Source organism: Zonotrichia albicollis, chromosome 32 (assembly GCF_047830755.1).
Source record: "Zonotrichia albicollis isolate bZonAlb1 chromosome 32, bZonAlb1.hap1, whole genome shotgun sequence".
Lineage (NCBI taxonomy): Eukaryota > Metazoa > Chordata > Aves > Passeriformes > Passerellidae > Zonotrichia > Zonotrichia albicollis.
The window spans coordinates 2,016,446-2,042,170 of record NC_133850.1 but is presented as its reverse complement, the minus strand read 5'-3'; the positions used below and the strand labels follow the sequence as shown (position 1 = coordinate 2,042,170).

The 25,725-nt window shown below is 55.7% G+C and overlaps 1 protein-coding gene across 1 annotated transcript in view; it reads right to left on the bottom strand.

The window, feature by feature from the left end:
- Positions 1-2,618: 2,618 nt before the first annotated feature.
- LOC141726018 (proto-oncogene vav-like) overlaps positions 2,619-25,725 on the bottom strand; it is a 48,116-nt gene continuing 25,009 nt past the window's right edge. The window contains 15 exon segments of the mRNA XM_074530272.1: positions 2,619-2,702; positions 4,239-4,387; positions 8,072-8,186; positions 9,770-9,814; positions 9,816-9,858; positions 14,125-14,241; positions 16,595-16,626; positions 16,777-16,842; positions 18,247-18,383; positions 19,637-19,682; positions 20,496-20,518; positions 22,115-22,212; positions 23,920-24,021; positions 24,129-24,238; positions 24,940-25,072. Of these exon segments, the coding sequence (XP_074386373.1) occupies positions 2,649-2,702; positions 4,239-4,387; positions 8,072-8,186; positions 9,770-9,814; positions 9,816-9,858; positions 14,125-14,241; positions 16,595-16,626; positions 16,777-16,842; positions 18,247-18,383; positions 19,637-19,682; positions 20,496-20,518; positions 22,115-22,212; positions 23,920-24,021; positions 24,129-24,238; positions 24,940-25,072 (1,270 nt within the window). The 3' untranslated portion in view covers positions 2,619-2,648.

The following is a 25,725-nucleotide window of genomic DNA, read 5'->3' as shown; positions in this document are numbered from 1 at the left end:
GTTGGGACATCATTGGGGACATCGTTGGGGACATCGTTGGGACATTGTTGGGACATCGTTGGGACATCGTTGGGGACATCGTTGGGACATCGTTGGGGACATCGTTGGGACATCGTTGGGACATCGTTGGGGACATCGTTGGGACATTGTTGGGACATCGTTGGGACATCATTGGGACATCGTTGGGACATCGTTGGGGACATCGTTGGGACATCGTTGGGACATCATTGGGGACATCGTTGGGACATCATTGGGACATCGTTGGGACATCGTTGGGGACATCGTTGGGACATCGTTGGGACATCGTTGGGTCATTGTTGGGACATCGTTGGGACATCGTTGGGGACATCGTTGGGGACATCGTTGGGACATTGTTGGGACATCGTTGGGACATCGTTGGGGACATCGTTGGGACATTGTTGGGACATCGTTGGGACATCATTGGGACATCGTCGGGGACATCGTTGGGGACATCGTTGGGGACATTGATGGGACATCGTGGGGGACATTGTTGGGACATCGTTGGGGACATCGTTGGGACATCGTTGGGACATCATTGGGACATTGTTGGGACATCGTTGGGACATCATTGGGGACATCGTTGGGGACATCGTTGGGACATCGTTGGGACATCGTTGGGGACATCGTTGGGACATCGTTGGGACATCATTGGGACATTGTTGGGACATCATTGGGACATCATTGGGACATCGTTGGGACATCGTTGAGGACATCGTTGGGACATCGTTGGGACATCGTTGGGGACATCGTTGGGACATTGTTGGGACATCGTTGGGACATCATTGGGACATCGTTGGGACATCGTTGGGGACATCGTTGGGACATCGTTGGGACATCGTTGGGTCATTGTTGGGACATCGTTGGGACATCGTTGGGGACATTGTTGGGGACATCGTTGGGACATTGTTGGGACATCGTTGGGACATTGTTGGGACATCATTGGGGACATCATTGGGACATCGTTGGGACATCGTTGGGGACATCGTTGGGACATCGTTGGGACATCGTTGGGACATCGTTGGGGACATCGTTGGGACATCGTTGGGACATCATTGGGACATTGTTGGGCATCATTGGGACATCATTGGGACATCGTTGGGACATCGTTGAGGACATCGTTGGGACATCGTTGGGACATCGTTGGGGACATCGTTGGGACATTGTTGGGACATCGTTGGGACATCATTGGGACATCGTTGGGACATCGTTGGGGACATCGTTGGGACATCGTTGGGACATCGTTGGGTCATTGTTGGGACATCGTTGGGACATCGTTGGGGACATTGTTGGGGACATCGTTGGGACATTGTTGGGACATCGTTGGGGACATCGTTGGGACATTGTTGGGACATCGTTGGGACATCGTTGGGGACATCGTTGGGACATTGTTGGGACATCGTTGGGACATCATTGGGACATCGTTGGGACATCGTTGGGGACATCGTTGGGACATCGTTGGGACATCGTTGGGTCATTGTTGGGACATCGTTGGGACATCGTTGGGACATCGTTGGGACATCGTTGGGGACATCATTGGGGACATCATTGGGACATCATTGGGGACATCATTGGGACATCGTTGGGTCATTGTTGGGACATCGTTGGGGACATCGTTGGGGACATCATTGGGGACATCGTTGGGACATTGTTGGGGACATCGTTGGGGACATTGTTGGGGACATCATTGGGGACATCGTTGGGACATTGTTGGGGACATCGTTGGGGACATCGTTGGGACATCATTGGGGACATTGTTGGGGACATCGTTGGGACATTGTTGGGACATCGTTGGGGACATCGTTGGGACATTGTTGGGACATCGTTGGGACATCGTTGGGGACATTGATGGGACATCGTTGGGACATCGTTGGGACATTGTTGGGGACATCGTTGGGGACATTGATGGGACATCGTTGGGACATCGTTGGGACATCGTTGGGGACATTGATGGGACATCGTTGGGACATCGTTGGGACATTGTTGGGGACATCGTTGGGGACATTGATGGGACATCGTTGGGACATCGTTGGGACATCGTTGGGACATCGTTGGGACATTGTTGGGACATCATTGGGGACATCGTTGGGGACATTGATGGGACATCATTGGGACATTGTTGGGGACATTGATGGGACATCGTTGGACATCGTTGGGACATCGTTGGGACATCCATGGGGACATCATTGGGACATCGTTGGGACATCATTGGGGACATCGTTGGGGACATTGTTGGGGACATCATTGGGGACATCGTTGGGGACATCGTTGGGGACATTGTTGGGGACATCATTGGGACATTGTTGGGACATCGTTGGGGACATCATTGGGACATTGTTGGGACATCGTTGGGGACATTGTTGGGGACATCATTGGGACATTGTTGGGACATCGTTGGGGACATCATTGGGACATTGTTGGGACATCGTTGGGGACATCGTTGGGGACATCATTGGGGCATCGTTGGGACATCGTTGGGGACATCGTTGGGGCATTGTTTGGGACATCGTTGGGGACATCGTTGGGGACATCATTGGGGAACATCATTGGGGCATCGTTGGGACATCGTTGGGACATCGTCGGGGACATCGTCGGGGGACATCGTTGGGGACATCGGGGTGGCCCCACAATCAGCAATAATCAGAGAAATCCTCGTCGACGTAATTGGCGGGAAACCAACCGACCTGGGGACAGACGGACACGGTCAGGGGACACTGTGGGGACATCTGGGGGGGACAGAGGGACATGGGGGAGGAAGGGGACAGGCTCAGGGGTGTCCCCAATGTCCCCAATGTCCCCCCAATGTCCCCCAATGTCCCCCCAATGTCCCCAATGTCCCCATTGTCCCCAATGCCCCCAATGTCCCCCAATGTCCCCCAATGTCCCATTGTCCCAATGTCCCCCCAAAGTCCCCCAATGTCCCCAATGTCCCCAATGTCCCCATTGTCCCCATTGTCCCAATGCCCCAATGTCCCCAATGTCCCCCAATGTCCCCAATGTCCCCAGTGTCCCCAGTGTCCCCAATGTCCCCAATGTCCCCCAATGTCCCCAGTGTCCCCAGTGCCATACCCGGCCGTAGATCTCCCCTTTCCACCACCCTGGTTGTCCCCTCTTGCTCAGCACACGCACGATGTCCCATTGTCCCCAATGTCCCCAATGTCCCCCAATGTCCCCCAGTGTCCCCAATGTCCCCCAATGTCCCCCAATGTCCCCAACGTCCCCAGTGTCCCCAATGTCCCAATCCCTCAATGTCCCAATGTCCCAGTGTCCCCAATGCCCCCAATGTCCCCAGTGTCCCCATTGTCCCCAATGCCCCCAATGCCCCCAATGTCCCCAGTGTCCCCAATGTCCCCAATGTCCCCAGTGTCCCCAACGCCATTACCCGTCCGTAGATCTCCCCTTTCCACCATCCCGGCTGTCCCCTCTTGCTCAGGACATGCACGATGTCCCCAATGCCCCCAGTGTCCCCAATGTCCCCTGTGTCTCCAATGTCCCCAGTGCCCCAATCCCTCAATGTCCCAATGTCCCCAGTGTCCCCAATGCCCCCAATGTCCCCAACGTCCCCAGTGTCCCCAGTGTCCCCAGTGTCCCCAATGCCCCCAGTGTCCCCCAATGTCCCCAGTGTCCCCAATGTCCCCAGTGTCCCCCCCAGTGTCCCCAATGTCCCCCAATGTCCCCATTGTCCCCAATGTCCCCAATGTCCCCCAATGTCCCCACTGTCCCCAGTGTCCCCAATGTCCCCAATGCCCCAATGTCCCCCAATGTCCCCAATGTCCCCACTGTCCCCAATGTCCCAATGTCCCCCAATGCCCCCAATGTCCCCATTGTCCCCACTGTCCCCAGTGTCCCCATTGTCCCCAGTGTCCCCAATGTCCCCATTGTCCCCAATGTCCCCAGTGTCCCCATTGTCCCCAGTGTCCCCAATGTCCCCCATTGTCCCCATTGTCTCCAATGATCCTAATGTCTCCAATGTCTCCAATGTTCCCAGTGTCCCCAGTGTCCCCATTGTCCCCCAGTGTCCCCAATGTCCCCATTGTCCCCAATGTCCCCAGTGTCCCCAGTGTCCCCAATGCCCCCAATGTCCCCAGTGTCCCCAGTGTCCCCAATGCCACAATCCCTCAATGTCCCAATGTCCCATTGTCCCCCCAGTGTCCCCAATGTCCCCAGTGTCCCCAGTGTCCCCCATGTCCCCAGTGTCCCCAATGTCCCCAATGCCATACCCGTCCGTAGATCTCCCCTTTCCACCACCCCGGTTGTCCCCTCTTGCTCAGCACACGCACGATGTCCCCTTCCCGCAGGGACAGCTCCGTCCTGTCCCGCGCGCTGAAGGCGTAACGCGCCTTGGCTGAGCCGAAACTGCGGGTGGCACCTGGGGACAGAGGGACACGGTGACAGGGGACACTGGGACACGGGGACACCCCAAATCCAGCCCTAAATCCAACCCTAAATAGAGCAGGAACTGCGGGTGGCACCTGGGGACAGTGGGACACAGTGACAGGGGACACTGGGACACCCCAAATCCAGCCCTAAATCCAACCCTAAATAGAGCCGAAAACTGCGGGTGGCACCTGGAGACAGACAGGGGACACAGGGGACATGGGGACGGTCCCAAATCCAGCCCCAAATCCAGCCCTAAATAGAGCTGGAACTGTGGGTGGCACCTGGGGACACAGGGGACACAGGGGACACAGTGACAGGGGACACAAGGACATGGTGACACCCCAAATCCAGCCCTAAATACAACTGTAACTGCGGGTGGCACCTGGGGACAGAGGGACACAGTGACAGGGGACACAGTGACACGGGGACACCCCAAATCCAGCCCTAAATAGAGCCAAAACTGTGGGTGGCACCTGGGGACAGAGAGACACAGTGACAGGGGACAGAGGGACAGGGGACACCCCAAATTCAGCCCTAAATAGAGCCAAAACTGTGGGTGGTACCTGGGGACAGAGGGGACACAGGGGACACGGTGACAGGGGACACTGGGACACCCCAAATCCAGCCCTAAATAGAGCCAAAACTGCGCGTGGCACCTGGGGACAGAGGGACACGGTGACAGGGGACAGTGGGACACCCCAAATTCAGCCCTAAATCCAGCTGGAACTGCGGGTGGCACCTGGAGACAGGCAGGGGACACAGGGGACACACAGGGGACACACAGGGGACATGGGGACGGTCCCAAATCCAGCCCTAAATCCCGCCCTAAATAGAGCTGGAACTGCGGGTGGCACCTGGGGATAGAAGGACAGAGGGACACAGTGACAGGGGACACAGTGACAGGGGACACCCCAAATCCAGCCCTAAATAGAGCTGGAACTGCGGGTGGCACCTGGGGATAGAAGGACAGAGGGACACAGTGACAGGGGACACAGTGACACGGGGACACCCTAAATCCAGCCCTAAATACAACTGTAACTGCGGGTGGCACCTGGGGACAGTGGGGACAAGGTGACAGGGGACACAGTGACAGGGGACACAGTGACAGGGGACACCCCAAATCCAGCCCTAAATAGAGCCGAAACTGCAGGTGACACCTGGGGACACAGGGACATGGTGACAGGGGACACTGGGACACCCCAAATCCAGCCCTAAATCCAGCTGGAACTGCAGGTGGCACCTGGGGACAGGGGGACAGAGGGACACGGTGACAGGCGACACTGGGACACCCCAAATTCAGCCCTAAGTCCAGCCCTAAATAGAGCTGGAACTGTGGGTGGCACCTGGAGACAGACAGGGGACACAGGGGACACACAGGGGACACAGGGGACATGGGGACGGTCCCAAATCCAGCCCTAAATACAACTGTAACTGCCGGTGGCACCTGGGGACAGAGGGACACAGTGACAGGGGACACAGTGACAGGGGACACCCCAAATTCAGCCCTAAATAGAGCCAAAACTGCGGGTGGCACCTGGGGACAGTGGGACAAGGTGACAGGGGACACTGGGACACCCCAAATTCAGCCCTAAATCCAACCCTAAATAGAGCTGGAACTGTGGGTGGCACCTGGGGACAGGGGGGACACGGTGACACGGTGACAGGGGACACGAGGACACAGTGACACCCCAAATCCAGCTGGAACTGGGAGTGACAACTGGGGACACGCAGGGACATGGTGACACCCCCAAATCCAACCCCAAACAGAAGCCTGGGGACACACAGGGGACACACGGGTGACACGGGGACACACGGGGGGACACGGTGACACGGGGGACACACGGGGGACACGGGGGACACGGTGACACGGTGACACGGGGGACGTGGTGATGTCCCCAAATCCAACCCCACCCAATCCTCCCTCAGGGCCACCCCACCACCTCAGGACTCCCTAAATCTTCCCATGGTCACCCCAAAACTCCCAAATCCCTCCTGGCCAGGTGTCCCCACAATGCCATAGCCCCATAACCCCATAACCCCACAACTCCATAACCCATAATGCCAATAAACCCCATAAAACCCCATAAAACCCCAAAAAACGCCATAAAACCCCAAAAAATGCCATAAAACCCCATAACCCCATAAAACCCCCAAAAAACGCCAAACCCCATAAAACCCCAACTCCCATAAACCCCCATAAAACCCCATAACCCCACAACTCCATAACCCATAATCCCAATAAACCCCATAAAACCCCATAAAACCCCCAAAACCCTATAAAACCCCATAAAACCCCCAAAAAAACCCATAACCCCATAAAACCCAAACCCCGTAACCCCAACTCCCATAAACCCCCATAAAACCCCATAACCCCACAACCCAATAAAACCCCAAACCCATAAAACCCCATAACCCCACAACCCCATAACCCCATAAACCCCGTAAAACCCATAAAACCCCAAACCCCGTAATCCCACAACCCCAAAAAAACCCATAAAACCCAAAAGACCCCATAAAACCCCATAAACCCGGATAAAGTCCCATAAAATGCATAAATCTCCAAACCCCTGAACCCATAACCCCACAACGCCACAACCCCATAAAACCCCAAACGTCATAATCCCATAACCCCATAACACCTCATAAAACCCCAAAAAAACCCCCAAAAAAACCCATTAAACCCCCAAAACCCCCATAAATCCATAAATCCCCCCAAAACCCCATAAAACCCCAGAAACCCCCATAAAACCCCATAAAACCCCATAAACCCCCATAAAACCCCATAAAACCCCATAAAACCCTAAAAACCCCAAAAACCCCATAAAACCCCAAAAACACCATAAAATCCCATAAAACCCCAAATCTCATAATCCCCAACCCCACAGCCTCATAATCCATAACCCCAAACACCACAATCCTATAAAACTCCTATAAAATCCCACTAAAAACTCTATAAAACCCCAATAAAACCCCATAAAACCCCACAAAACACCATAATCCCCACAAAACCCCATAACCCATAAACCATAACTCCATAAAACCCCAAAAACCGCATTAACCCTTATAAAACCCCAAACCCCATAAAACCCCATAAAACCCCATAAAACCCCATAAAACCCCATCAAACCCCATCAAACCCATCAAACCCCATAACCCACAATCCCAAATGCCATAAACCCCCATAAACCCCCATAAAACCCCATAAAACCCCATAAAACCCCATAAAAACCCCATAAAACCCCATAACCCACAATCCCAAACGCCATTAAACCCCCATAAAACCCATAAAACCCCCATAAAACTCCCAAAACCCCATAAACCCCCATAATTTCTCATTAAACCCATAAAACTCCATAAAACTCCATCAAACCCCATAACCCACAATCCCAAACCCCATAAACCCCCATAAATTCCCATTAAACCCCATAAAAACCTCAAAAACCCCATAAACCCCATAAAACCCCATCAAACCCCATAACCCACAATCCCAAATGCCATTAAACCCCCATAAAACCCCATAAACCCTAAAAAAACCCCAAAAACTTCATCAAACCCCACAACCCCCAATCCCAAACGCCATTAAACCCCCATAAAACCCCATAAAACCCCCATAAAACCCCATAAATCCCCTATAAAACCCCATAAAACCCCAAAAACCCCCAAAGTGCCGTACGGGGCTCTCGGGGTCCCGCGGGGCTCTCGGGGTCCCGGTAGGGCAGCGCCAGCGTCGTGTCCAGGCCCTTGAAGCAATCGCGCAGCGAGTGCCGCCCGTAGAACTGCACCAGCTCCTGGGGACCCCAAAACCGCCCAAAATGGGGTCAGGGACCCCAAAACCTGCCCTGAAATGGGGTCAGGGACCCCAAAAACTGCCCCGAAATGGGGTCAGGGATCCCAAAAACCCCAAAAACCCCAAAACCCGACCCAAAATGGGCTCAGGGACCCCAAAAACTGCCCCGAAATGGGGTCAGGGACCCCAAAAACCCCAAAACCCCAAAAACCGACCCAAAATGGACCCGGGGACCCCAAAAACTGCCCTGAAATGGGGTCAGGGACCCCAAAAACCCCAAAAGCCGACCCAAAATGGACTCAGGGACCCCAAAAAACTGCCCCGAAATGGGGTCAGGGACCCCAAAAACCCCAAAAACTGACCCAAAACCCCGTCAGGGACACCAAGAACCCAAAACCTGGTGAGGGACCCCAAAAACCCCAAATAACCAACCCAAAACCCGGGTCAGGGACATCAAAAATCCCAAAAAACACCCCAAAACCTGGTGAGGGACCCCAAAACCCAAAAAACAACCCAAAACCCCATCAGGGACCCCAAAAACTGCTCCGAAATGGGGTCAGGGACCCCAAAAACCACAAAATCCGCCCAAAAACGGGGTCAGGGACCCCAAAAAACTCCAAAACCACCTCCAAGAGTGCGTCCCACCCAGATTTGGGGTTTTTGGGGTCCCTCTGAGAGGTTTTTGGGGTCCCCAGGATGATTTTGGGGTCCCTGGAATGTTTTTGGGGTTCCCGAGATGTTTTTGGGGTGCCCCACGCAGATTTAGGGGGGGTTTTGGGGTGCCCGGGATGTGTTTGAGGTACTCAGGATGTTTTTGGGGTACCCAGGATGTTTTTAGGGTGCCGGGGATGTTTTTGGGGTGCCCGGGATGTTTTTAGGATGTTTTTGGGGTGCCCGGGATGTGTTTGAGGTACTCAGGATATTTTTTGGGTACCCAGGATATTTTTGGGGTCCCCGGAATGTTTTTGGGGTGCCCCACGCAGATTTAGGGGGTTTTGGGGCCCCCGGGATGTTTTTGGGGTACCCAGGATGTTTTTGGGGTCCCCGGGATGTTTTTGGGGTCCCAGGATGTTTTTGGGGTGCCCGGGATGTGTTTGGGGTGCCCAGGATGTGTTTGGGGTACCCAGGATGTTTTTGGGGTCCCCAGGATGTTTTTGAGGTACCCGGGATGTGTTTGAGGTACCCAGGATGTGTTTGGGGTCCCCAGGATGTTTTTGGGGTGCCTGGGATGTTTTTGGGGTCCCCAGGATGATTTTGGCGTCCCCAGGATGTGTTTGGGGTCCCTGGGATGTGTTTGGGGTGCCCGGGATGTGTTTGAGGTACCCAGGATGTTTTTAGGATGTGTTTGAGGTCCGGGGATGTTTTTGGGTTGCCCAGGATGTTTTTAGGATGTTTTTGGGGTGCCCGGGATGTTTTTGGGGTGTCCGAGATGTTTTTAGGATGTGTTTGAGGTACCCGGGATGTTTTTGGGGTACCCAGGATGTTTTTGGGGTGTTTTAGGGGTGCCCGGGATGTTTTTGGGATGTTTTTGGGATGTTTTGGGGTGCCCGGGATGTTTCTGTTTTTTGGATTTTCCTGTCTCACCGCCAGCCCGCGGAACGCTTTCCTCTCGGTCACTCTGTAGAGGCCCCTCGCTCGCCGTCACCTTGATGTGCTTCACCTGCCCGCGGAACCTGCGGCACACGGGCCTTCCTCCTGCTCCTCTTCCTCATTCCTTCCTCCTCCTCCTCTTCCTCCTCCTCCTCTTCCTCCTCCTCTTCCTCCTGCTCCTCCTCATTCCTTCCTCCTCCTCCTCTTCCTCCTCCTCCTCTTCCTCCTCCTCCTTCCTCCTGCTCCTCTTCCTCCTCCTCCTCTTCCTCATTCCTTCCTCCTCCTCCTCTTCCTCCTCCTCTTCCTCCTTCCTTCCTCCTTCCTTCCTCCTCCTCCTCTTCCTCCTCTTCCTCTTCCTTCCTTCCTTCCTTCCTTCCTTCCTTCCTTCCTTCCTTCCTTCCTTCCTTCCTTCCTTCCTTCCTTCCTTCCTTCCTTCCTTCCTTCCTTCCTTCCTTCCTTCCTTCCGCCACTTCCTTCCTTCCGCCACTTCCTTCCTTCCGCCACTTCCTTCCTTCCGCCACTTCCTTCCTTCCTTCCGCCACTTCCTTCCGCCACTTCCTTCCGCCACTTCCTTCCTTCCTTCCTTCCTTCCTTCCTTCCTTCCTTCCTTCCTTCCTTCCTTCCTTCCTTCCTTCCTTCCTTCCTTCCTTCCTTCCTTCCTTCCTTCCTTCCGCCACTTCCTTCCTTCCTTCCTTCCTTCCTTCCTTCCTTCCTTCCTTCCTTCCTTCCTTCCTTCCTTCCTTCCGCCACTTCCTTCCTTCCGCCACTTCCTTCCTTCCTTCCTTCCGCCACTTCCTTCCTTCCTCCTTCCTTCCGCCACTTCCTTCCTTCCTTCCTTCCTTCCTTCCTTCCTTCCTTCCTTCCTTCCTTCCTTCCTTCCTTCCTTCCTTCCTTCCTTCCTTCCTTCCTTCCGCCACTTCCTTCCGCCACTTCCTTCCGCCACTTCCTTCCGCCACTTCTTCCTTCCTTCCTTCCTTCTTCCTTCCTTCCTTCCTTCCTTCCTTCCTTCCTTCCTTCCTTCCTTCCTTCCTTCCTTCCTTCCTTCCTTCCGCCACTTCCTTCCTTCCTTCCTTCCGCCACTTCCTTCCTTCCTTCCTTCCGCCACTTCCTTCCTTCCTTCCTTCCTTCCTTCCGCCACTTCCTTCCTTCCTTCCTTCCTTCCTTCCTTCCTTCCTTCCTTCCTTCCTTCCTTCCTTCCTTCCTTCCTTCCTTCCTTCCTTCCTTCCGCCACTTCCTTCCTTCCGCCACTTCCTTCCTTCCGCCACTTCCTTCCTTCCTTCCTTCCGCCACTTCCTTCCTTCCGCCACTTCCTTCCTTCCGCCACTTCCTTCCTTCCGCCACTTCCTTCCGCCACTTCCTTCCGCCACTTCCTTCCTTCCGCCACTTCCTTCCTTCCTTCCTTCCGCCACTTCCTTCCTTCCTTCCGCCACTTCCTTCCTTCCGCCACTTCCTTCCGCCACTTCCTCCCTCCCTCCCTCCTCTTCCTCCTTCCTTCCCTCCCTCTGTCTCTTCCGCCTTCTCTCCCCCCCCCTCCGTCCCTCTCTCCTCTCTCCTTCCTTCCCTCGCTTCTTCCCCTTTCCTCTCTCCCTCCCTCCTTCCTATCCCTGCCCTTCCCCTTCTTCCTCTTCCTCTTCTTCCCCCTCCCTCTCTCCCATCCCTCCCTCCGCCCCTCCCTCTTCTCTCCCTCTCTGTGTCCCTCCCTCCTTCCCTCCCTCCATCTCTCTCACTCTCTCTCCTTCTTCCCTCTTTTCTCCTTCCCTCCCTCCCTCTCCTTTTCCTCCTTCTTCCCTCTCCCCCTCTCCCTCCACCCCTCCCTCCGTCTCTCCCTCCTTCCCTCCCTCCCTCTCCCTCCCTCTCCCTCCGTCCCTCTCTCCTCTCTCCTTCCTTCCCTCACTTCCTCCCCTTTCCCCTCTCCTTCCTTCCCCTCCCTCCCTCTCCCTCCCCTTCTTCTCCTCCCTCCTCTTCTTCCTCTTCTCCCCTGCCCTCCCTCCCCTCCCCTCCCTCTTTCTCTCACTTCTTCTCCTTCCCCCTCCTCTCCCCCGTCCCTTCCTCCCTCTCCCTTCCTGTTCTTCTCCCTCTCCCTCCTCCTTCCTCCCTCCCTTCCTCCCTCCTCCTCCTCTCTCCCTCTCCCTCCGTCCTTTCTTCCCTCCCTCCTTTTCCCACTCCCTCCCTCCCTGTGTCTCCCTTTCCCTCCCTCTCCCCTCTCCCTCTCCCTTCCATCCCTCTCTCTCCCTCCCTTCTCTCTCTCTTTCTCTCACTTCTTCTCCTTCCCCCTCCCTTCCTCCCTCTCCCTTCCTGTTCTTCTCCCTCTCCCTCCTCCTTCCTTCCTCCCTTCCTCCCTCCTCCTCCTCCTCTCTCCCTCTCCCTCCGTCCTTTCTTCCCTCCCTCCCTCCCTCCCTCCCTCCTTTCCCCACTCCATCTCTCCCCCTCCCTCCCTCCCTCCCTGTGTCTCCCTTTCCCTCCTTCTCCCCTCTCCCTCCCTGGCTCCCTCCCCATGTCCCCCTCCATCTCTCCTTCTTTCCCTCCCTCTCCTTCCTCCTCCTCCTCCTCCTCCCTCCCTCTCTCTCCCCTCTCCCTCTCCCGTTCCATCCCTCCCCGTCTCCCTCCCTCCTCTCTCCCTCTTTCACTTCTTCTCCTTCCCCCCTCCCTCTCCCCATCCCTTCCTGTTCTTCTCCCTCTCCCTCTCCCTTCCTTTCCCTCCCTCCCTCCCTCTCTCCCTCCCTCTCCCCCTCCCTCTGCCCCTTTCCCTCCCTCTCCCTCCCTCGCTCCCTCCTTTTCCCTCCCCATGTCCCCCTCCATCTCTCCTTCTTTCCCTCCTTCTCCTTCCTCCTCCTCCTCCTCCTCCCTCCCTCTCCCTCTCCCTCTCCCGTTCCATCCCTCCCCGTCTCCCTCCCTCCTCTCTCCCTCTTTCTCTCACTTCTTCTCTTTCCCCCCTCCCTCTCCCCCGTCCCTTCCTGTTCTTCTCCCTCCCTCCCTCCCTCTCCCTTCCTTTCCCTCCCTCCCTCCCTCCCTCCCTCCCTCCCTTTCCCCTTCCTCCTTTCCTCTCCCTCTTCCTCCCTCGCTCCCTCCTTTTCCCTCCCCATGTCCCCCTCCATCTCTCCTTCTTTCCCTCCCTCTCCTTCCTCCACCTCCTCTCCCTCCCTCTCTCTCCCCTCTCCCTCCCTAAAATCGTCCCCACAACCCCAAAAGTCTCCCCAAAAGTCCCCCCCACGTCCCAGCAGCGGCCCCCAGGTGTCCCCAAGTGTCCCCAAAGGTGTCCACAAATTGTTCCCGAAAGTCTCTCAAAGTGTCCCCCAAAAGTCTCACCAAGTGTCCCAAGGGAGTGTCCCCAAGTGTCCCCGAGTGTCCCGAGAGTCTCCCCGAGTGTCCCCACAATGTCCCTGTTACCCCAGAAGTGACCCCAATTGTCCCCAGGCATCCCCAAATGTCCCCAGCTGTCCCTAGAGGTGTTCCCAGCTGTCCCTAGAGGTGTCCCCAAGTGTCCCCAGGTGTCCCCAAGGTGTCCCCAGGGTGTCCTCAACTGACCCCAGCCATCCCCAAATGTCCCCAACAGTCCCCAGGTGTCCCCAAAAGCATCCCCAAAAGTGTCCCCAACTGTCCCCAAGTATGCCCAAATATCCCAAAAGTGTCTCCAACTGTCCCCAGTGTCCCCACGTGTCCACAAAGGTGTCCCAAGTGTCCCTGTCACCCCAAAAGTGCCCCCCAAAATCTCCCTGTGACCCCAGATCTGTCCCCAAAAGTGTCCCCAACTGCCCCCAACTCTCCTCAATTGTCCTCAAATGCCCCCAATGGTCCATAGAGGTGTCCCAAAAGTGTCCTCAGGTGTCTCCAGGTGTCCCCAAGGTGTCCCCAGCTGTCCCCAGTGTCCCAAAATGTCTCTGAGTGTCCCTAAAAGTGTCCCTGCAATGTCCCCAAATGTCCTCAAGTGTCCCCAAAGGTGTCCCCAAGTGTCCTCTGTGACCCCAAAAGTGACCCTAATTGTCCCCAGGTGTCCCCAAATGTCCTCAAGTGTCCCCAGGTGTCCCTGCAGTGTTCCAAGGTGTCCCCAAGTGTCCTCAAGTGTCCCCAGGTGTCCCTGCAGTGTTCCAAGGTGTCCCCAAGGGTATCCCAGCTGTCCCCAAGGTGTCCCCAATGTCCCCAAAACTGTTCTCAACTGTCCCCAGTGCCCTCAGGTGTCCCTAAATGTCCCCAAATGTCCTAAAAAGTGTCCCCAAAACTCTCTCAAAGTGTCCCAACTGTCCCAGCTGTCCCCAAATGTCCCCAAGGTGTCCCCAAGGTGTCCCCCAGCTGTCCCCAAGGTGTCCCCAAGGTGTCCCCAAGGTGTCCCCAATGTCCCCAATGTCCCTCACTTGACGCTGATGGCGAAGTCCCCGGGCTCGCGCAGCCGCTGCCGCACCAGGAAGGCGCCGTCGGAGCGGGGGGAGAGCAACAGCTCGGCCTCGGAGCGCTCCAGGGACCCCCCGAACCTGAAAACGGGCAAAATCACCCCAAAAATCACACCCGGGACCCCCGAAAACCCCCGGGACCCCAAAAACACCCCAAAAACCCAACCCGGACCCCAAAAATCCCGACCCAGGGGGGGACAGCAACAGCTCAGCCTCTGAGCGCTCCAGGGACCCCCCGAACCTAAAAACGGGCAAAATCACCCCAAAAATCACACCCGGGACCCCCGAAAACCCCCGGGACCCCAAAATCCCTGATCCAGACCCCAAAAATCACACAGGGGACCCCCAAAACACCCCAAAAACCCGAGCTGGACCCCAAAATCCCGACCCAGGGGGGGACAGGAACAGCTCGGCCTCGGAGCGCTCCAGGAACCCCCAAACCTGCCGAATTCAGGAAAATCACCCCAAAAATCACACCCGGGACCCCCGAAAACACCCCAAAAACCCGACTCGGACCCCAAAATCCCAATGCGGGGGGAGAGAGCAACAGCTCGGCCTCTGAACCCTCCACAGACCCCCGAACGTGCCAAAATCGGGAAAATCACCCCAAAAATCACACTCGGGACCCCCAAAAACCCCCGGGACCCCCAAAACACCCCAAAAACCCGACCGGGACCCCAAAATCCCCACCCGGACCCCAAAATCCCAACGCGAGGGGGGAGAGCAACAGCTCGGCCTCGGAGCGCTCCAGGGACCCCCCGAACCTAAAACCGGGCAAAATCACCCCAAAAATCACAGCCGGGACCCCCGAAAACCCCCGGGACCCCAAAATCCCCGATCCAGACCCCAAAAATCACACCAGGGACCCTCGAAAACACCCCAAAAACCCAACCCGGACCCCAAAATCCCAACGCGAGGGGGGACAGGAACAGCTCGGCCTCGGAGCGCTCCAGGGACCCCCCAAACCTGCCGAATTCGGGAAAATCACCCCAAAAATCACAACCGGGACCCCCCAAAACCCCCGGGACCCCCAAAACACCCCAAAAACCCGAGCTGGACCCCAAAATCCCGACCCAGGGGGGAGAGCAACAGCTCGGCCTCAGAGCACTCCAGGGACCCCCCGAACCTAAAAACGGGCAAAATCACCCCAAAAATCACACCCGGGACCCCTGAAAACCCCCGGGACCCCCAAAACACCCCAAAAACCCGAGCCGGACCCAAAAATCCCGACCCGGGGGGGAGAGCAACAGCTCGGCCTCGGAGCTCTCCAGGGACCCCCCAAACCTGGAAATTGGGGTGTGGGACCCCAAAAATCACCCCAAAAACCCCAACCCGCCCTCCAAAACCACCCCCAGGATCCCCCCCAGCTCCAGGGAAGGGTCTGACCCCAAAAATCCCAAAAGGGACCCCAAAAATCACACCCGGGACTCCCACAGCTCCAAGACAGAATTTCGGGATCCCACGTGCAAATTTTGAGGTTCCAGGGCAGAATTTCGGGGTTCCCAGGTGTGAAGTTTTGGGTTTTTCAGGGCAGAATTTTTGGGGTCCCGGATGTGAATTTTGGGGTCCCAGGTATGAATTTTTTGGGTTCAGGGAAGAATTTTGGGCTCCCATGTGGGAATTTCGGAGTCCCAGGTGAGAATTTTGGGTTCAGGGCAGAATTTTTGGGGTTCCAGGTTCGAATTCTGGGGTCCCAGGTGAGAATTTTTGGGATTTCATGGCAGAATTTCGGCAGTTCCAGGTGCGAATTTTGGGGTTCCTGGGAAGAATTTGGTGGATCCAAGGGGAAAATTTGGGGGTTTAGGGGAGAATTTTGAGGTCCTGAGTGCAAATTTTGGGGTTCCCAGGGCAGAATTTTGGGTTTCACCCTCGAATTTGGGTTTTCAGGGCAGATTTCAGGGGTTCCAAGTTTGAATTTTGGGGTCCTGGGTGAATTTTGGTGTTCCTGGGCAGAATTTTTGGGGGTTCCAGGCGCAAATTTTGGGGTCCCAGTTGAGAAATTTTGGGGTTCCAGGGCAGAATTTTGGGATTCAGGTGCGAATTTTTGGGTTTTCAGAATTTTGGGGTTTGGGTGAGAATTTTCGTGTCCCAGGTGAGAATTTGGAGGATCCAAGGGGCAAATTTGGGGGTTTAGGGCAGAATTTTGGGGTTCCAGGTTCGAATTCTGGGGTCCTGGGTGTGAATTTTTGGGTTCAGGGCAGAATTTTTGGGGTTCCAGGTGAGAATTTTTGGGTTTCCATGACAGAATTTCGGTGGTTCCAGGTGCGAATTTTGGGGTCCAGGAGAAAATTTGGAAGATCCAAAGGGCCAATTTTGGGGTTTAAGGCAGAATTTTGGGGTCCCGGGTGCAAATTTTGGGGTTCAGGTGCAAATTTTGGAGTTTTCAAGGCAGAATTTTGGGGTTCATTGTGCAAATTTTGGGGTCCCCCCTTACCATGGATACGCCGACAGATCCGGCAGCGGCGCCTGCAACAAAAACAGAAAAAAACCCCAAAATTGGGGTTCGGGACAGTCACCAAAACCCCCCAACCACCCCAAACCCCCTCCCCAAATTCGGGGACCCCCCAAAAACAATTTTTGGGGGGATTTTTTTGGGGGGATCCCCCCAAAACTCACGGCCACGAAAGGTCTGACGGCGCTGCTGGGGAACCAGCCCAGCTCCCCGCTGGCCACGTTCCGACCCTGGGGGCAAATTCAGGGGGTCCGGGGGGGTCCCGAGACCCCCAAAAAGGGGTGGGGAGACCCCCAAGAATTTGGGGTGGGGTCTCCCCTAAATTTTTGGGGGGGTCCCTTTAATTTTTTGGGGGGATCTTCTGTCATTTTTGGGGCGCTCTGAGACCCTCCCCAATGATTGAAAGGGGAAATTTGGGGGGGTCCAGGGGGGTCCCGAGACCCCCAAAAAGGGTGGGGAGACCCCCAGGAATTTGGGGTGGGGTCTCCCCTAAATTTTTGGGGGGTCCCTCTTGGTTTTTGGGGTGTTTTGAGCCCCTCCCCAATGATTGAAAGGGGAAATTTGGGGGGGTCCAGGGGGGCCCCGAGACCCCCAAAAAGGGTGGGGAGACCCCCAGGAATTTGGGGTGGGGTCTCCCCTAAATTCTAGGGGGTCCCCTTCTGGTTTTGGGGAGGGTCTTCTGTCGTTTTTGGGGTGCTCTGAGACCCTCCTCAAGAATTGGGGGGCAAATTTGGGGGGTTCCAGGGGGTCCCGAGACCCCCAAAGGGGTGGGGAGACCCCTCCCCTCCCTCATTTAAGGAGTCCCCCCCAATTTTAGGACCCCCCCCCCCATTTTAGAAGCCCCTCCCCATTTCTGGATTTTAACCCCCCACCCCCTAATTCAGGGGTCTCATTTTAGGAGCCCCCTCCCCATTTTTGGGGTCCCTTCCCACCGCCCCCCCGCCCTTTTCAGGGGCCCCCTCCCCATTTTAGGACCCCCCCAATTTTAGGAGCCCCCTCCCCCATTTTAAGACCCCTCCTCATTTTTGGGGTTCCCCCATATTAGACCGCCCCCCCCACCATTTTAGGACCCCCTCCCCATTTCAGGACCCCCCCCATTTTCTGATTCCCTCCCCCATTTTTGGGGTCCCCTCTTTTAGGACCCCCCCCTCACCATTTCAGGGGTCCCTTTCCCCCTCCCCATTTCAAGAGCCCCCTCCCCATTTTATGAACCGTTCCCCCCAATTTTTGGGGTCCCCCCTAATTTCAGGGATCCCATCCCCTCCTCCATTTCAGGACCCCCCCTCCCTCCCATTTTTGGGGTCCCCCCATTTCAGGACCCCCTCCCATTTTCGAAGCCCCCCCACGTTTTTAGGGTCTCCCCTTTTTAGGACCCCCCCTCCCCATTTCAGACTCTCCTCAATTTTTGGGGACCCTCCCCAGTTTCAGGACCCCCCCATTTTAGGCCCCCCCCCCAATTTTAGGACCCCCCCCCCGTTTTTGGGGTCCCCCCCCCCATTCCCCATTTCAGGGCACCCATATCCCCCCACCCCCAATTTCAGGACCCCCCCCCCCATTTCAGGGCTCCCATTTCAGCCCCACCCCCCAATTTCTGGGACCCCCCCCCAAATTTTGGGGTCCCCCCCATCCCCCACCTGCCACCAGAGCTCCTCGGCCTCGGCCGCCGTCACCTCGATGACGTCACCGGGGCTGAGGCGAAGGGGCGGGGCCAGGACCCCCGGGGGGGGCGGCACCCCCAGGTAGGGCTGGGTGCTCTCCATTTTGGGGAGCCCTGGGGGGGGCAAAAACCTGGTCAGGACCCCTCCGGGACCCCCAAAAATGGATTTGGGGGGGTCCAAAACCCCCCGGGACCCCCAGAAATGGAATTGGGGGGGTCCAAAACCCCAAAAATTGATTTGGGGGTGTCAAAAACCCTCTGGGACCTCCCATAAATGGATTTGGGGAAGTCCAAAACCCCCCCGGGACCCCTAAAAATGGACTTGGGGGAGTCCAAAACCCCAAAAATGGATTTGGGGGTGTCAAAAACCCTCTGGGACCCCCAAAAATGGAGTTGGGGAAGTCCAAAACCCCCCAGGACCCCTAAAAATGGATTTGGGGGGGTCCAAAACCCCAAAAATTGATTTGGGGGTGTCAAAAACCCTCTGGGACCCCCAAAAATGGACTTGGGGAAGTCCAAAACCCCCCCGGGACCCTTAAAAATGGATTTGGGGGGACCAAAAAACCCCCAAAATGGAATTGGGGGGTCCAAAACCCCAAAAATGGATTTGAGGGGGTTAAAAACCCCCCGAGATCCCCAAAAATAGATTTGGGGGGGGGGGTGAAAACCTCCGGGACCCCCAAAAAATTGATTGAAGGGGGTCAGAACCCCCCAAAACTCCCCCAAATGACTGCTGGGAGGGGTCAAGACCCCCAGATTTCATCGGAGGGGGATCAGGACCACCCAACTCCCCCCCCCCAAATCAGGCCTGGATCCCCAAATTTGAATTGGGGAGGGGTCAGGACCCTCAAATTTGAATTTGCGGGATTTCAGGACCCCCTGAAATTTGAACTGGGGAGGGGTCAAGACCCTCTAAAACCGCCCAAATTTCAACTCAGGAGGGGTCAGGACACCCCAAATTTAACATGGAGGAGGTTGGAACCCCCAAAATTTGAACTCGGGGGGGGGGGGTCAGGACCCCCAAATTCCTCCAAAATTTCAACTCAGGGTGGGTCAGGACTCCCCAAACTTCACCTGGGGGGGGTCAAGAGCCCCAAATTTCAATTTGCGGGATTAAGGAGCCCCAAATTTCAATTTGGGGGATTAAGGAGCCCCAAAATTTGAACTGAAGGGGTCAAGACTCCCCAAATCCCCCTAAATTTCAACTCAGGGGAGTCAGGACCCCCCCCCCCCAAATTGCAACTTGGGTGTTCAGGACCACCCAAAAACCCCCCAGATCAGCCCTGGACGCCCCCAAATTTGAACTGGGGGGGTCAGGACCCCCAAATTTCACCTGAGGGTGGTCAGGACCCCCCCGAATTGCTCACCCAGTTCCCCCCGTTTCTTGTCGGGTCCCGGGCGCTGCGATTTGTTCTGGGGGGGGGGGGGAAAGGAGACCCCCGTGAGTGGGGGGGGGGTTTGGGGGGGCTGGAGCCCCCCAAGAGACCCCAAAATCACACCCTGGGCCTCAAAAACCCCACCCCGACCCCAAAATCCCAACCCGGGACCCCAAAACCTCCAACCCGGACCCCAAAATCACAACCCAGGACCCCAAAAATCCCAAACCAGACCCCAAAAACCCCACCCCGACCCCAAAATCCCAACCCGGGAGCCCAAAAACTCCAACCAGAACCCCAAAAACTCCAACAAGAACCCCAAAATCACACCCGGACCCCAAAATCCCACCCGGGACCCCAAAATCCCACCCGGGACCCCAAAACCTCCAACCCGGACCCCAAAATCCCAACCCGGGACCCCAAAAATCCCAACCCGGGACCCCAAAAACTCTGACTAAGACCCCCAAAACCCACAACCCCGACCCCAAAATCACAACTGGGACCCCAAAAACTCCACCCAGATCCCCAAAACCCACCCGGGACCCCAAAATCCAGACACGGACCCCAAAAACCCCACCCGGGACCCAAAACACCAATCTGGAACCCCAAAAACTCCACCTGGGACCACAAAATCCCAACCCGGGACCCCAAAAATCCCAAACCAGACCCCAAAACCCCAACCTGGACCCCAAAACCACCAACCCGGGACCCCAAAATCACACCCAGGACCCCAAAACCCCCCCAAAAAACCCCGGGGATCCCCCCCCCAAAAATCCCCCCCCAAATTTGGGGGTCTTGGTTCATCCCAGGGTGTCCCTCATCCCCCCTCCGTTTTTGGGGTTTTTGGTACCTTCCGTCCTCCTGCTCCAGGATCTGGGGAGGAGAAAATTAATTAGGGAGGGTTAATTAGGTGTTTTCTTAATTAGTGATGAGGTAATTAGGTCCTGCCTTGGTTAATGAGGGATAATTAGCCCCCACTTTATTAATGATGGAGGAATTGGTCATTAATTTCCTGAATAATTAGATTAATTAATTATTGTTTGGGTTATTGAGGCTGAGGATAATTAGTCCAACTCTTAATTAATGATATGGCAATTAGCCTCTGTTCTAATTAATGTTTGAGTAATTAACCCATCCCCCTAATTAATAATATTGCAATTAGCCTGTCTCTTAATTAACGTTGGCACAATTAGTCCATCTTCTCATTTAAGATATGGTAATTATCCTCTTACTTAATTAATGGTGGGGTAATTAGGGCTGAGGGTAATTTGTCCATTCCCTAATTAATGATATGGCAATTAGCTCCTCTATTAATTAGTGTTGGGGTATTTAGGGCTGAGGATAATTAGTCTATCCCCTAAATAATGATATGGTAATTAGTCCATCCCCTAATTAATGATATGGCAATTAGCCTCTCTATTAATTAGTGTTGGGGTAATTAGGGCTGAGGGTAATTAGTCCATCCCCTAATTAATGAAGGATTAATTAGCTCCAGCCCTAATTAATGGCAGGAAAATAGATCCACCACTAATTAATGACAGCCAGCGACTCCACCCCCTAATTAATGATGGGATAATTGGCCCCAGCCTTAATTAATGCAGTCACTAATTAATTCCTCTCTAATGCTTGCACTGAATTAGGCTCAGCCCTCTTTACGGCATCCCACAATGCTTTGCTCCATGTTGGCAATCTTGTGTCCCACAATGCCCTGCTTTGGCAGCCATCTTGTATTCTGTAACTATTGGTGTCAGCCATCTTGTATCCCACAATGCCCTGCTAAATTTCACCCATTTTGTATCAAATGATGCTCAGTGTCAGCCATTTGTATCCCACAATGCCCTGCTTTGGCAGCCATCTTGTATCCCGCAGTGATCAGTGTCAGCCATTTTGTATCCCACAATACCCTGTGCTGTGTCAGCCATCTTGTATCCCACAATGCCCTGCTTTGGCAGCCATATTGTATTCCCTAGTGATCAGTGTCAGCCATCTTGTATCCCACAATACCCTGTGCTGTCAGCCATCTTGTAACCCACAATGCCCTGCTAAATGTCAGCCATCTTGTATCCCAGAACACCCTGCTAAATGTCAGCCATTTTGTATTGAATGATACTCAGTGTCAGCCATCTTGTATCCCACAATTCCCTGCTTTAGCAGCCATCTTGTATTCTGTAATTATTAGTGGCAGCCATCTTGTATCCCACAATGTCCCGCTTAATGTCACCATTTTGTATCCCACAATTCCCTGTGCTGTGCCAGCCATCTTTTATCCCACAATTCAGTACTTTAGTAGCCATCTTGTATTCCATAATTATCAGTGTCAGCCATTTTGTATCCTATGCTACTCAGTGTCAGCCATCTTGTATCCCACAATACCCTGTGCTGTCAGCCATTTTGTATCCCACGATTCCCTGTGCTGTCAGCCATCTTGTATCCCACAATGCCCTTCCCCAATCCCACGATGCCGCTCACCAGTTCCGGCCTTCCCGCAGGTCCCCACTCGCCCCAGGCACTCCTTGTGGGCGGGGGCTCGGCAGCGGCTGCAGCGATAGCCCTGGTAGAAGGTGCCCCTGGGGACACGGGGGGGACACGGGGTCATGGTCACAGGGGACACCCCCAGATGTGCCCCACGCCCACCTGAGGCCACCCGAGACTGACCAGTCCGTGACTGACCAGTCCATGATGGACCTGAGCCTCTTGAGAACTGACCAGTCCGTGACTGACCAGTCCATGATGGACCTGAACCCATCCAGAACTGACCAGTCCAGGACTGACCAGTCCACGATGGACCTCAACATGTACATGATGGACATGAACCTATCTGGAACTGACCAGTCTGTGATTGACCTAAGGCTGTCCAGGACTGACCAGTCTGTGACTGACCTGAAGCTGTCCAGGACTGACCGGTCCATGGTTGACCTGAGCCCACCCAGGACTGACCAGTCCATGGTTGACCTGAATCTGTTCAGGACTGACCAGTTCATGACTGACCAGTCCATGATGGACCCGAACCTGTCCAGGATGGACCACTTCAGGACTGACCAGTCCATGGTTGACCTCAGCCCGTCCAGGACTGACCAGTCCATGACTGACCTGAGCCTTAGTCCATGACCCACCCAGTTTGTCCAAGAGAACCCCTGACCCACCTGGGTCTTGGCCCAGGTTGGTCCCACCAGAATTAACCCAATCTGGAGGGTCTCACCTTGCCTTTGGCCCACCTGGGTCTTGGCCCACCTTGGCCTCCAGCCAACCTTGGTCTTGACCCACCTCAACCTTGACCTCCACCCAACCTTGACCCACTTTGGCCTTGACCTCCACCCAGCCTTGACACAACTTGGTCTTGACCCACCTTATTGTTTGCTACCCCACCATTGACCCACCCTGACCTCCACCCAACCTTGACCCACCTTGACCTCCAACCCAACCTTGACCCACCTTGGCCTTGACCCACTTTGGCCTTTACCTCCAGCCAACCTTGACCCAAAGTGGTCCTCACCACCTTGTCATTTTCTACCCCACCATTGGCCCACCTTGGCCTCCACCCAACCTTGACCTCCTGACCTCCACCCAACCTTGACCCACCTTGGCCTCGACCCACTTTGGCCTTTACCTCCAGCCAACCTTGACCCAAAGTGGTCCTCACCACCTTGTCATTTTCTACCCCACCATTGGCCCACCTTGGCCTCCACCCAACCTTGACCTCCTGACCTCCACCCAACCTTGACCCACCTTGGCCTCCACTTAACCTTGGCCCACCTCGGCCTCCACCCAACCTTGATCCACTTTGGCCTCCTGACCTCCACCCAACCTTGACACAACTTGGTCTTGACCCACCTTGTTGTTTTCTACCCCACCATTGACCCACCCTGACCTCCTGACCTCCACCCAACTTTGACCCACCTTGGCCTCCACTCAACCTTGACCCACTTTAGCCTTGACCTCCACCCAACACTTGACCCACCTTGTCGTTTTCTACCCAACCATTGTCCCACCTGGACCTCTTGATCTCCACCCAACCTTGACCCACCTTGAGGCCACTCAGAGCTTGACCCCCAAGGATCTCCTTGAACCCCCAACCCTTGACCCCTCTCCAAGGCTTGACCCACCTTGACCTTGACCTTCCCACAACCCCACCAGCCCCTCCATCACCAACTTCCACCTTGACCTCACCACCCCAAGGCCGTGTCCCACCCACCTCCACCCTCCTGGGGGTCTCCTCCTCTCCCAACCCTCCATGGCCTTCCCAGGACCATGTGGACACAATTTTGGGTTCCTACCTCAGCAACATCTGGCAGGCCCTGCAGGACGTGGTGTCCTCGAAGGAGAACATCTGGAAGTCGTGTCCATCAGCCAGGGCGTTCTCAGGGAAGATGTTGGACCTGCCGGACACGGGGAGGGACCTGGGTCTGGTGGGGACAACCCGGGTGTCCCCAGGAGCACCTGGTGGGGCAAGTGGGACCTCCTGGGTGGGGACAGGGCCACCTACAGGGCCATCTCAAACTGCTCCAGCCACTTCTTCTTCAGCTCGCGCGTCTTGAAGAAGAGCTCGTAGTCCGGCAGCCCGGCCATGTCCAGCAGCGTGAAGGTGTGCGACCACTGTGGGGCGGGGTGGGGTCAGCCACGCCCCCCAAATAGGGCGGGGTCACGTGGGGACATTGGGGTCACCACCCTCCACCTCTGGGGTCATTGGGTGGTGGGGTGGCCACGGAGGAGGTGGACATCAGGGGGAACCAGGGACGAGACTATGGGGATCCACCAGGGAATGGGGTTTGGGGTCCACCAGGGACCAGGATCTTGGAATCCATCAGGGTATTGGGTTTGGGATCCATCCAGGACCAGATTTTGGGGACCCACCAGGGAAGGGGGTTTTGGGGTCCACCAGGGACCAGGGTCTTGGGATCCATCAGGCAACAAGTTTTGGGGTCCACCAAATCTGGACGTTTGGGACGACCAGAGAACAGGATCCTTGAATCCATCAGGGAATGAGGTTTTGGGGTCCATCCAGGGACCAGATCTTGGGATCCACCAGGGAATGAGGTTTTGGGGTTCACCAGGGACCTGGATGTTGGCACCACCAGGAACCAAAATCCTGGGATCCACCACACCTGGACCTCTGAGGTCATGGGGAAGAGAACCTGGTGTCCACCAGGACCTGGACACTTGGGACCACTTGGAACTGGACACGTGTCCACCAGTGACCAGGTTCCTGAGATCCTGAGTCCTTTGGGACTGGAGGAACCTGGACACTGATGTCCCCATGATGTCCCCATGATGTCCCCATGATGTCCCCATGGTACCTTCTTGCCATCGCGAGGCTCGAGGTCACCATCGTGGAGCTGGTGGCTCTGGAGGTCCACCACGTCCTTGGTCTCGTAGGAGTCCCCGCGGCGCTTGCAGATGATCAGGGCCTTGTCCAGCAGGAAGCCGTACCTGGAGATGGTGACAAGGGTGGCACGGTGCCCTCGAGGCCACCGCGCTCCACGGGGTGTCCCCGTGGCCGCCCTGGACCACCAGGAACCACCACACACCTCCAAGTGTCCCTGTGGTGTCCCCATGGATGTTCTCATGTCCCCATGGTGTCCCCATGTCCCTGAGGTGTCCCTGAGGTGTCTCCATGGATGTTCCCATGTCTCTGAGTGTCCCCAGGGTGTTCCTGAGGTGTTCCTGAGGTGTCTCCATGGATGTTCTCATACCCCATGGTGCCCCCACGGTGTCCCCATGTCCCTGAAGTGTCCCTGAGGTGTCTCCATGGATGTTCTCATGTCCCCATGGTGTCCCCATGGTGTTCCTGAGGTGACCCCATGAATGTCCCCATGTCTCTGAGATGTCCTCATGTCCCTGAGGTGTCCCCGAGGTGTCTCCATGGAAGTCCCCATGTTCCTGAGGTGTCTCCATGAATGTCTCCATGTCCCTGAGGTGTCTCCATGTCCCTGAGGTGTCCCCAAGTTGTTCCTGAGAAGTTCCTGAGGTGTCCCTGAGATGCCCCCATGTCTCTGTGGTGTCCCCCATATTCCTGTGATGTCCCTGTGGTGTCCCCCAGGTGTCTCCAGCTGTCCCCAGGTGTCCCCAGGTGTCCCCAGGTG